Source organism: Lissotriton helveticus, chromosome 11 (genome assembly GCF_964261635.1).
Source record: "Lissotriton helveticus chromosome 11, aLisHel1.1, whole genome shotgun sequence".
NCBI classification, from domain to species: domain Eukaryota; kingdom Metazoa; phylum Chordata; class Amphibia; order Caudata; family Salamandridae; genus Lissotriton; species Lissotriton helveticus.
Window position 1 is genome coordinate 977,377,365 of NC_136072.1, and position 13,776 is coordinate 977,391,140.

At 41.0% G+C, this 13,776-nt stretch overlaps 1 protein-coding gene across 1 annotated transcript in view; it reads right to left on the reverse strand.

Moving 5' to 3' along the window:
• The window catches only part of MYO18B (myosin XVIIIB), a 1,710,199-nt gene that overhangs the window by 1,577,613 nt on the left and 118,810 nt on the right, over positions 1–13,776 (reverse strand). Inside the window, exon 5 of the mRNA XM_078665559.1 lies at positions 1,385–2,170. Within this exon, the coding sequence (XP_078521685.1) occupies positions 1,385–2,170 (786 nt within the window). The remainder of the gene's footprint in view (positions 1–1,384; positions 2,171–13,776) is intronic.

A 13,776-nucleotide genomic window follows, 5' to 3' on the forward strand; every position in this document is an offset into this window, starting at 1 on the left:
AAGACCAGGCGCAAAGTCACTGGTCTTTCATCAGGGCATAGCATTAAGCAGAACAGTTTGAGGTATTGATAGAATCTTAGGAGTAACCACCTCAAAATGTTCTAGTTCTCTTAGACTAAAAGACCACGGTGTAGTATTGAAGCCATCATAGATTAGGCACATGATATTGCACATTTGCTCAAAGGCATAACATTGCGGTGAGTTAACAAAGTTGTGGTCCTGTAATGCATGTCTCTCTGTTCATATGTCATTACCTCATCTCAAACACATGGCACAGGGAGAAATGAGAACCATTATTAATATGGTTTCTTGTATATGAGTTGATGTTGCAGGGAGTAGAATGGTTAAGTCTTAAGGCCCGATTCCGATCTCGCTCGGAAGGGCTCCGAACGGGATTCGGAGCGTATGTTTCAGTCAGAATTGTCCCCCATTCCGAATGACCAGGTATGATGCGAGGAAACTGCTCACGCCGACCAAATAGTTTCCGAGCCCGAATCAGTCAGACCAAGTCGTTCGGGACCGAATCGTGCAGCTCAATGGGGACGGCCTCCGAACGAGTGAGTACGATGGTCAATTCTGACAGCCATACCGACTTGGTTTTACAGGGATGAAACGCCTGTGGGAATCAGACTTAGGGGGGCCATGGCAGTGTGGCGGGCACCATGGGGTGCCCACCACAGAGTGAACACTTTTCCCCACCAATCACTTTTTGCAATGGGAGCCTGTGTACGTGTTCGGTACATATGCTCCCATTGAGTTCAATGGGAGTCCAACCAAACCAAATCTGTCACTGCACGGGCGCATCGGAATTGGTCGCACGGATTCCCGAAGTGCAAGTCATTCGGAAAGCTCTCTAGATTCGAGTTGTCCGGAGGGCTTTCCAAATGAGATCAGAATTGGACCCTAACTGGTAAAGCACAACAACAATGCAGGAGAGTTACAAATTTGTATGGTTATGACAAAAGAAATTATATTAAGTTCGTAGAAAATGTAGGAATGGAATCTTTAGTGTTTGCAGGGAGCCTTTATTCTCACATGAGCCCTCACATGATCCCTTCCACATAATAAAAGCAAAATCTTTTATCCTGCTAAATGCTGTATGGACTTCATACGTAATCAATTGAGAAAAAGGTGGGTTATTGAGGAGTTCAAATACATAAATCCATGCAATCCTGGTCAACTCCACTTGGAAAATGCACAGTTGCCATCCCATACATACTTGTGATGCTTAGGAACTTGCAATAACTTATGTTTGAGACCTAAATTTGGTAAATATTTCAATCTCATGGAAGTATCGGATAAGGTGAGGCAAATTCATCATATGAGGAAAACATGGCTGAAAATAATAATTGATGGTTATGTATTAGTAATTATTTCAGCTCACCTTTTCTGAATCTGTAGTTTCCCCTGTGTGGTCCTTTCTTTCTTCTTTGACATTGAGACACTCTTTATTGTTCTCCATCTCATCAGGCTGATCTGTCTTCGTGTCACCTACATCTTTCAAAGCTTCTTCATTGTTCTTGTTCTCTTGCCATTGATTGATGCCTTCACGTTTTTCACTGGTATTGTTGTTACTGCTGCAAAGTGTGGTTTTCTCTAGCTTTTCCAAGTCATGCTTCTCATCAACTGTTTCTTCAGTGTAATCATTACTCTGCTCTGTGCTTGCAAACATTTCACTCATTAGTTTGTTTCCTTCATCTATCCTGTCTTTGCTGTTGCTCTTTTTGCTTGCATTGTCTTTCTCATCATTCTTTGTTTCCTCAACCTCTTTTGATATTTCTTCACTTTTGTTTGGATGGTCCATCTTTCCTGCTCTATCTACAACAATGTTCTCTTCCTCCTTGTGTTCCTTTGAAGAGTTTTCAGAAAAAGGCAAAGACTTACGGTTCTCATGGTCATCAACATTTTTTGTTTTTCCTAGTTTCACAGTCTGTGATGCTGGTTTTGGGACAGCAGGAGCATGTTTCTTTCCTGTGCCCCTCTGTAACCTCAATGGTAGGGGCTTTTTGGTTGGAAGCTTTTCTGATACTTGTTCCTGGTGTTTCTCTCCATTGAGACCATTGGCCAGCGGTTCTGCTTTTTCCCCTTCCATTTCTTGTTCTATAAAAAGAATATTCTCATCTTTTAACAAAAATTGCTGGACTAGGTTGTCGGGGAGTTTGCCTGGTGACTAAAAAACAAAATCAAGAAGAATCAGTAACATCAGTGATAATACTTTTAAAATGAAAGCTGTCAAATTAACACTGTTTGTGAATGTTTAAAGGTTTCAGTGTTTACATTTCAGTGCACATTACTGGTTAGCTTGAGAATTACATGTGTATAAGCCAATGCAGTCAGGAAACTCAGTGGACAAAATCACAAAGTCATTTGAGTTGTTTATTTGCCTTGCATGCTGAATATACGAGCATATGGTAAACCCAGAAAGAGATCTTGCATTCATAAATCATTTTTCTCACAAGGGATATTACTCCATAACTACATAATATTGCATCTGAGTAAAATCTGTGGAAAGTGCAGGGATTTCGCCATGTGGAAACATATTTTTCCAGTGTTGCAAAAGAAGAATAAAATGAAGTTCTCCATTGCCCATAGGCAATGGCATCTCAGCAAGCACAATTGTACAACATGAACAATTAGTTGAAAATGCCTATGCCCCGTTGAAAAAAATATGAACTCATATAGGTGCTCCTGAAGCAAACCTGGAAAGCTGTTACTGGTGTAGGTATCCATCGTACTACTGGAAAGTTTGTAATTTTGTTTAAGAATAAGATCCTGTGGGGAGAAGGATCAGTACTGGAGCTATATCAGAACTTCTAAATAGTGTATCCACATTTCCCTCATACATTGTAAAAAGGCATGCATAAATCACACATGCAAGCGCAATAATTTCCCTCATACATTGAAAAAGGCATGCGTAAATCACACATGCAAGCGTAAAAATCGACACTGGAAAGTGCAACCTTGTTGCAATAGCATCATTTAAAAATGAGGTCAAAATGAGAGATACATAACCTGCTCCTTCGTACCCAAATGCAGATTTAAGTACATCATATAATCATTTACACCTATAGGACTACTAAACCAATCTTGAAGCTTAAAAACAATAACTATTATAAGTCGTATTCTGTAAGCAGTGGGTAGTGATCGAAAGTGCAAATAGAAAAGGGAGAAGCATTAAGTAAGGTTAGAGCCTCCCAGAAAGAGTTAGGTTTTATATTTCCCCTTGTTTTTCGTGAGGTTAATCTGAATGACAGGAATCTGTCATAAAAAGAAAACGAATAAAAATGTAGTTCACAAGTATCAGCCTTTCGAATGAAAACCTAGAGAAAGAAATATTGCAGATGGGCACAGAGTCCAACAAGAACATGGATGTAGTTGCTGAAATGGTAATTTAAGCAACAGATAACATTTTGCACAATCTCCAAAAACATAATGAATGCTATCTTGCTTTTTGGGGGAGAAGGTGCCTATAACTGGTGGCAGTTCCACTTGTCAAAACAACACAAGTCAAGTCAAGCTACTGTATGAATAGACAGTGTTCCTAATGGAAACAAAACAATGTATACTTAGCAGAAGAACCCCTACACTTCAAGTGCAATTTGAGACTGTTATTGATTATTAACTATAAAACCATTGAATTAAAACTCCATGGATGAATCATAATGCCCAATATGGTGATTTAGGGAATTTGAAACACAATCCTACTCCATAATTAGTTATCCACAACCGTGACCTTTTCTGTGGCCTAGAAGAAAGTGAGAGGTGTGCTACCGATGTCCTATTTTAGGCTCAAGATATCATATTTTTGTTGGTTATATGCCAAACTATGACAGTTGCCACTTATATTCATTTCCCACTGGTCTCAGAATGCCACGAGGCCCAATTAAATCCCTGTTCACACATATCGAAATGGTCTCGTTGAAGGGTATTGTTCTTTACTGTTCAAATCAAAGAGTTCAGAAGTTACAGGACTTTTTCTTATTCACACTAGATTACGTTTTAATACTAGCGAAATTAGGTTTGCAGCAGTAAAATAAGGCAATTAAACTTTTGCAGACTTTAAAAAGTAAGCGGAAAATGTTATCAGTTATTTTTCTGATAAATTAAAGCTTTACTGTGGAAGTAGAATTTTCACGCAAAACAAATTTGAGTGAGAAACGTCACCTGACATGACCCAATCAGCTAAAATCATGCCTCTCCACACATTTTCCCCACTATAAATATACACCATTCCTGCCAGGATAAATAGTAGCAAAAGAAAGTCAAAGATGGTAGGAAAGTTAGAAATCCAAGAAGCCAAGCAGAGTGGAAGGACACCATCTGCTCCTGCCCTTTCCTAAATATTCCCTCAATTTAACGTGCATTTGTAACCTATTGAATGCACCTCTCTTGCGTCTCCTTTATCACATCTAGGGCTTACATGGGCAAATGAGGCACCACTTAAATGACTCAGCGTGAGTTTATGCGCTGAGTTTTGCATGTTGCTCCATGTGTCACATTCAAAAGGACAGAGAGCATTACACCTATGAAGGGAGTGGTCTCTGTGTGGGGGGATTTACAAATTATGAATTAGGCCACCTTAAGGTAAAATCATCTTTCTCCTACGAATCGCAAGTTTCCATTACTCATGGCTAGTAGTATCTCTGACTGAATAATAGGCAGGTTAATTTAAGGCACCACTCCAGCGATAGACATACCTTAAAAATAGTCATATTTTTATAACTTGAACACTGCAGCATGTATTCCTCAACAAAGACATAGGTCATATGGAGCGACCATTTCTGTAATATCCAAAGGCCTGGGCCCAGTTGCTCTAGATCATTAGCCAACAATCTTTGCAGTGGATCCTTCCCGTTATCATCATTTTTCTTAAGGCAACTCTTATTGAGTACCGAACAAACCAGCCGAAGACCCTATGGTACTATCAGAGATTGGATGGAATCCGCTATGGAATGCAGTAGTAGGGTCGACCCTATATGACTGTGCTTCCATCATAACCTGGTGCTTGCGTCATATTCAGGGCAAAGACGCATTATAAAATTCTAAATTCAACACACACAGGCCTCTCAGGCCCAGGTGCCTTTCTCCTGGAAACACATGATATGCCTCTGTGTCCCACTTGCATAATAATTCTACCAGCATACTCATCAACGCTTAGATACTTTTTTCCCAGAACATGGATCGCGTAAGGGACAGGTGTGCATAGAAATGATACAGCAGTAAAGGCCTTTACATATATTGCATGTTATCTGAGGTTATCTGCGTTTTTGGGACAAATTATTGGTCCCAAATACCCAGAAGATATCAGCCTGCTGTGCCACTGAAATAGAAAGAAGTGAACTACATTGGGCAATGAAGATAAAGTATAGATTGGAAAATATTGCAGGAATCTTAAAACTAGATTTAAAAAGAGCTGAATCCCCAATCCCTAAAGCAGAATTAAAATTAGCCTGTAAAAAAGAATCGAGATTGGTGGACCAGAAATATGTAAGGAACAAACCCTCCACACAATACATGTTAGATTCATGGGAAAATATGAACGTATTCCGGTATTTATTGGCATTACCAGATAACCGGTTACGATTATTACTATTAAAGTTCCGTACAGGATTAAATATGCGTTATGTAAGAGCTGAAAAATTCGAAGCAATTTTAGATCAAGAGAATAACTGCACATGTGGGCTGCCGTATCATAACTTTAACGTTCATATTTTAATTGATTGTCATCATTTTTAAAGACCTCGCTGCTTGATTTTAAAACCTCTTTTAAAAAATATAACATCAATTGTGGGAATGATGCACTGGAACTTCGCTTAATGATGGAATTTTTTTATGTGACTTGTGCACTGGCTAAATTTCTTAAAAATTGTTTGGATTAGTGTTTTATAGTTTAAATAGTAGGGGTTCAGAGCTTTCAGAGTATTATGAAGAATTGGTATTTATATGGTGTAATTATACAAAAATGTTATTGTTTTTAAGGACTGTATGTTTTAGTTTTAAAGACAGTGTCTAAACGTTAATAAATAATGCATTCAATTTATGAGGTTTGTAGCATCTGTGACATTTTGAAGAGGATTAAAATTATGTCTAAGGATAAACACAGCAGCTGCAGAGGCAGGCTACTATAATGACTTTCTTGCATCCTTAATCCTTTATGTAAAGTCCATTTTCAGAAATGAGCTTTACATAAGATAAACTAAAGCATAAGGTAGATGTCAATTCAAGGAAGAAGGGTGGTTGCAGTCCTTCCCATAATCTCTGTCATGCGTGTACTACTATCAAAGGACAAGGGTGAAATGTTATTTCTTCCTTTTGTATATTGCCTGTTTGCAAGTCTGGAGAGCCATGCCTGCTTCACACAAGTAACATGCCCATTTCATTAATAAACTGAAGCTCAAGTATAGGTAAAATGAAGTATAGGCAAAATGCAGTAGTGGTAAAATGAAGTACAAGTATCCAAGCCTCTGATCACTTGGGAGGTACCAGTCCACCTGATCGGGGTGTTGCACTGTGCAGAAGTCACAGGGGGCCCAGATTGTTTCTTACGCCGATGACACCCAGCTTCTCTTCACATGTAGAAAAGGTGAGGACTTTGATGGAGAGAGCATTCGGGATTGTCTCGGGGCGGTGTTCAACTGGTTCCAGCGGAGCAGCCTTAATTGTAACTCTGACAAGTCGGAGGTGCTGTTTTTTGGTTGTGCCGCGGACCCTGATTGGCAGGCATGGTGGCCGACAGATATGTCTCCCCCAGCTCAGGCATCACAGGTGGCAAAAAACCTGGGAGTTAAGATCGATAACAATCTGGCGATGAAATCTCAGATTCTCGGCCTCACGGGCACATGTTTCGGCATCCTTAGGATGCTCTGGAAGTTTCTTCCTCTGCTCACTGAAGAGCACAGGAAGATAACGGTGCAAGCTTTGATTGGCTCCAGATTGGATTATGCCAACGTGCTTTATCTGGGTCTCCCGGATTATCTAGTGCAGCAATTACATGTCGTGCAGAATTCCGCGGCGCGTGCCATCTTCGGCCTGCGCAGGCGAGCCAGAGTGTCCGGTCTTTTACAGTCACTCCATTTGCTGCCTATCCGGAAGCGGATAATTTTCAAGGCACTGACCCTGGCCCATAAAGAGCTTTTCGGTCTGGGAGCTAAATATCTTCAACACAGGCTTGCTTTTTATCGTCCTACTAGAGCATTGCGCTCTAATTCTTTGTCTCTCGCGGTGGTTCCCCGAGTTAGGAAGGCCCGGATTGGGGGGCGCTCTTTTAGTTTGAGGGCGCCCCAGCTTTGGAACACTCTGCCATTGGCCTTACGCTGCACCGCTAATCTGCTGTCTTTTAGGAAAGGCCTAAAAACTTGGCTTTTTACCCTTTAGTTGCGTTGTCCTGTTGTCTTTGAATATCTTTGTCTGTTATGTTTTTATGAGCTGCCACTATAAAGCGCCGGGACACTCCGTTGGAGTAGCCGTGCGCTATAGAAAATAAAGTTAACATAACATAACATAACATAACAGGAAACTTGCACAATGACATACAATTCTGTGGTGCCGATTGTGCCTGAACAGCTAAGGAGGAAGAGTAGATACTGGGGTATACTGTTGCATATGTTACTTTGTTTAATTATTGGGATGCTGAAAGTCACAAAGTATCATGTGCCACCTTCCAAGTATAGCAAGGAAGGAGACAGATGGTAATTGCCAAGTGACAGAATTTACTTTACAAAAAAATGAAAATGATAGAATTACTAACTGGGTGCTCTTTTATATCAATTCTCATTGCAATAACTCCACCCTGAAGGGAATTTAGAAGAACTCTGCACAGTATATAACTACATACCATAAAACTGCATAGAATTAAGGCTGTTTTCCCCACCTTGTTTCTTGACCCAAAATCAAAGAGAATTCCTAATTGCTGTCTCGATGACTTTAGAAATTTCCTGATACTCTTCCCCCTTTCTTTCTCATTTAGAATAGAAACCTAAAGGTCAGATACATTGGTAACCTGCTGGAAGCACGCTACATGAACCTTAACTGAACATCTTACCTGAAAAGCCATGCCAATCACAAACAAAACTGCCCCGCTGAGAATCTGGTAGGAATTCTACAGGAGGAATGCCTTATCTATGGCTTATGGCAGCATTGGAGGTCTAGAAATATCATATCAAGAGCTGGCCTGCATGCAGGGACTTTAAAGGTGCTGAAATACTGGCAACTGTAGTCAACCGCCCACCTAATGAATGACTTTATTTATATAGTCATTTAAAACCGTTAAAAAAGTTCAAATGAAGCCTTACTATAAAAAATAAATTACCAGCAACATTATAACATAGCAAGAGATCAGTAAATACAATGAAAAGTACAAGGCAGAAATAAAAAAACCAAGCCAGGTTCTAAAACACTAGGTTAACAATCACAGGTCACATGAAAAACAAATCCATAGAAATTGCTAGAATTCAATAGATTATTCAATGCACTTATTTTGTTGCAAAAGTAAACGGTTGCTCAACATCTTCCAAAATCTGTCAGCCGCAGATGGCCTTTTAAAGACAAATAAACAAATGCCTTTTCACAGGTCTGAACACCATGGTGGTTCGATGGTTCATGGAGCCATCTCTTTGGCTTTATCACAAAGAGGACAGACACATCACATATGGAGGACAGACTCCTACTAATTGCACAGGCTACACACTTTTACTGAGCGAGTTAGTTGTGGGGAACACGCAAAATTGATTGTCGTTGTTGTGGAATCTCCCAAATCAATAGCCTGATGGTGTTTTGAAGCAGCGTACTAGATTAAATGACTATTGCGTTTACAAATCCTTTTCCAGCTATGCACCTAGGTGCTTATTTACAAGCCCATGCTCCGCTGGTGCGTCACTTTTAATATGGGAAAAAGTGACGCCCTGTCGGCGCAAGGAGCTTGTAAATAAGCCCCCAGAATCTGCAACACTATCTCTGCATCAATGACAACTGCCCCAGCTATGCTCCAATGCAGAAAAGAGTTGAAAACTCATTACTATTACAAAACCCAGGCTGTGGAATTTGTATTTTACTTGCATATATTAGAAACTGCATGCACGCCCTTGGGTTTTAGGAATTCAGACAGCGGTCACATGCAGTCTGACAATATGCGGGAAACTGGCTGATTTAGTGTTTTTATACGCATTTCATGAAAGCTGCGTTTTGATCCCAACTAAAGATGACATTGAAAAGGTTAGAGTGTAACATATATGAAAACAGCACAGGAGAATAGCTTAAGTGTGCTTTTGAGTGAGTTGTACGATTGTCCTAGAAAGGTGAAAGGAGGTACTTTCATGTTTTGTAAGCCAGTGCCCATTATTGAGAAATGATTTCAGTCCCCATGGTCTGACATAATTGCAAAGTTCTGCTTTGCCCTTGTATCTTAGAGCAGTCAAATGACTTTAAGAACTTTATCATAGCTCCTTAGAGCTGTAATAAGCAACTCTTTGTTGCTTTAAATCCCGTGGAGTCAGACTTTCCATTCAAATGCAATGCTGAGGGGGGTATGTCCTTGCTAAATAAATTAGTAGACGTATTTTGCCTTCTGCGTGTTACATTGTTGCTGTGCATAATGATTGGTACCATTTCTCACAGTAGAGCAGTGTATTGTCCTTGGTAAGTAGTATAGTCAATTAGTTTAAGAAATCATTTCACAGGCAGCCTGTTGTATTAGAAATATCTGATGGAATTAGAATGTTAGGGGAATTCTGTGTTGCTTTATGAGGGAGCATTCCATGTGTGTTAGATGTGGCTGGGGATGACTATACTCACGTTGTGGTGTCTCATTAAATTATATTCCACAAGATTTACTTGTGAAGAGTTGTGCCTCGCAAAATATTTGCGACGAGGAGCCAGCCTCAAGACCTACAATGATTAGAGGTAGTCCAGAATCTAGGAATTGCTGTTGACTGCAACAACAAGTTACCCTACCTGGTATTGTGCTGGGCAGCACACCACCACATAGCTCCGGAGAAGTGCGGTCACGACTGGTGGTGAGGTTTTTTGAATTCTACTATTGTATTTATGTACTTCAGTTCCAGTGGGGCTATTTTGTGTGCTGTATGCACAAGACACTTGACTCAAGCAATTTGCGCAAGGTGCAATTTTCACATCGACAGTTGGAGTAACAGCTTCCGCGTTCATCACGCTGCCACTTAGTTACGTCAGTGGTGCCGCCATATTTCTTTGGGCACTTATTCAGTGCAACGCACACCTCATTTATTTGTCCACGTATCACAGGAAATGCACTCATGTCAGTTGCAGCGGCAACTTTTTTGGGGCATTCATGTGCATTCATTGAGACGCACACATGAACTGTTGAAAGAGTATTATTACTAAGCTCGATGGGCACTTGGGCACTTTTTCAGTGATACACACACACACCTATCAACACATATTAGAGGAGGAATTATTGAACACTTTCTCTGAATGCATTCATCACACAGTTCTTCATGGGTGTTTCTCTTCGTGTTTTGCGGTGATGCGCACACCACATTAACTTCTGCATCCATTGTAACATGCAGAGTGTACTAGCATTGCTTTCTATTTCTCTTGCTTTGTTATTTCTGCGCCATGGAGTCATTCAATTCTATTATTGCACCTTCTCTACTTTCATCGCTACCTGGACCACAAGTCATAGAGTGGGAGGATTGGTTTGCAATGTTCAAAAACTATGTGGAAGCTTTGGATGGTCAACATTTTCAGCCTTCTTGGAAGAAAGGTCTAATGTTAAATGTAAATGTAAATGTAAATGTACAGGAATTTATATAGCGCAAATCACCAAGCGGTTTCTAAGCGCTTGCTTAGGGAACCCGTCCTGGTATTCCCCTGTGAGATAACCCCGGCAGGGTATCCGCAAGGTGAAAGCCAGGCATCCCGCCGCGAGGGGCCGTTGTGGAGATTAAGCAAGCTATTGCCCAGAGTCGCAGAGTGTGAACCTGTGAATCAAGTAGGCACCGGAGCGAGAATTGTCAAGTCCGTGGACATTTTAGGACTCAAGATCCTGCCGAGCCGGGAATTGAACCCTGGTCCCGGGCTGACCTCTGCTTTCAGGTCTGCCTCCTCTAACCAGTGAGCCACACTTCTCCACAATGTTGAATGTAATTAGAAAGGAAGACCAACACATATTTACATATATGCCAATGGCTTTAGAACCTAATGTCCTACCTCTTCAGGATGAGTTAATGGAAGCCAAAAAGGGGCTTCAGTGGAGGTTTGCCAAAGAGGAAAATCTGGTGATGGCTAGGCACACATTTTACATACAACCTTAACATGATAATGAACCAGTGAACAATTTGGTACTATGACTGATGAGCTGGTTCGTGATGAACTCATTGTTCAATGCAGGAGTAAGAAGATGCAGGAACACCTTAGAGTTGTGAAAAATCCTCTATTTAAAGATGCCATCGATATTGTCAAGGTGGTGGAACAGTCAGAGTTTTGCATGGAAGAGATGGAGACAAATGACTTAGGGCCTAATTTCGATGTTGGGCGGATGGACATTGTTGCAGAAAGGAACCGTAGGTCGGCGGTTACGACCACTGTATTACAGTGCAACCTCCCTATGGACAATGGAAGCTTGTGCAGCGGCCGGAAAAGGCCCGAAGCACAAGCTTCCATTGACAAATGGATGTTTGGAAACATCCCTGCACCGTGTGGCAGGCACCTCACGGTGCCTGCAACACAGTGCAGGGATGAATGGTGCCCACCAGCTCAATGCGGAGGGCACGGGGCCCTGCTAGGAGCCCCCAAAGACACTTTATGACAGTCTCTTCTTGTCGGAAAGGCTGACATGAAATGGCTGTCGGAAAGTGCCATCATAATCCCGATGGCGGTGCCAAGCCTGGCTCTGCTGTCATTAGGGGATTATGGTGCCTCCCGACGCTGAGCCTGTCAGGTGCACTGCGGACGGTCCCTCTACCTGATGCCTCAACCCACCACACCATAATGCGGCAGGTGTACCGCAGGGGCGGATGTCAGAAGGACCGCACACGACCGTGGGTCGGTTGTGGTCCTTGTAATATCGTACTCAGCCCCAAAGTTGGCAATGATGTGTCAAGTGTTGGAAAGAAATTGATCTGTGATCCAGATGTGGGTGCACTGTTGTAGATCAGCAATAGAGTCTTCACACTTAAACATAATGCCAAGTTGTACTATCGGTATGACAGCTACTTACATAACTCAGATTTTAAGTCTTATATTGCAATTAATCATGAGTGTAGAAAGTGTGGTCGTCATAGAGGCCATTTTGTAGGTGTGTGTAGAGATGGCAGCAAATCCAAAGTAGCTGCTGTGAATGATGAAATAAGCTTGGAAGGGTGTACTGGGAGGATCTTGTGTTGTGAGTGACCAACAAGAGAAAGGGAGAAAGTGCAGGCCAAAAGCTATGTTTGTGGTGAATGAACACATTACAGAATTGATGGTAGATTCAAGTTCCATGTGCACTATTATTCCACAATGTCTGTTTTATGAACACAGGCCCAAAGTTGTGTTAATATCCAAGGACATCAATCCCGGTGTATATCAGTGGGAGTCTATTGATATCATGGGGCTTCTGTCCATAACCATTGAGCGTGAGGTGAGAAAGATTGATGGTAAAGTGTACATGGTAGAACAGGGCCCACCTATTTTGTGTTGGATGCATCAATATTATCTCAATATAGTTATTAACGTACATGCAGTCAAGCATGCCATGGTTGTTTAATAAATATCTGCTCTTTATATAGAACAAGGGAAACCCAAGGAAGCAATAGGTCAGGGACCTTGGGTAGTTACGTATTTATCAAGGACAACGGTCCCTAACCACTATAGATTGGAAAGAAAGTAATAAATATAGACTAGATAGTTGCTAGATTCTCTGTCCAGCCGGACACCTTTTAATATTTGTATATGCCAGAATACATAGACATTTTCAGTGTGAATACAAGTGGGACACCAGCCGGTGCCCGACTAACACACTATGGAAGAACGAACAAGGGGGTAGGGGTGGAGGCAAGTTAAGGCAGTCTGTTTTTCATACGTGTTATACAGACAAAATTGTAGGATACACTATTGCTTCAAATTATACAACAAAATTATGGGCATATAGTGTAATCTGGTCGACGACGTTTCGAACCCTATACAAAATACAGAGTTCATCTTCAGGACAATTGATATTTGCCTTTAAGTTAAAATCACAAATAATAAGGCCCACAGCTAGTAAGCTGGGCTCGCGAGCCTGAATAAGGCAACGCTCGAGATCCACGGGAGTGGAGTCAGTGTCAGACAATACTGATGATCGTCACAGGATAGGTGCGATCCAGGTGATCTAAGGTACAGGTCCTCAATGGGGTTCTCAGGTGTCGTGGTCTAAAATCACAATGTGAACGACAACCGTTGTCCACCCTTATTCAGGCTCGCGAGCCCAGCTTACTAGCTGTGGGCCTCATTATTTGGATTTTTACCCCGTTGGTATCCAATGTGTTCCCTGCTGTTGCACATACTGGAGTGGGAATAGTATATTTGTTATTCTCTATTAGTATGTGTTTGTGTATTTAGTTAATATTATTCACACACACACATATATATACATGTATTTAATTTTCAACATATTTTTATTAAAATTGTATTTGTATCTATTGTTTATGCTTTAAGCATAAATAAAGTGGAAAAAGGTTAAATTTGTTTGCATTTTTAGTTTATTTATGTGTATGTATATATATATATATATATATATATTTATATATATATATATATATATACACTCCTTATATTAGTACA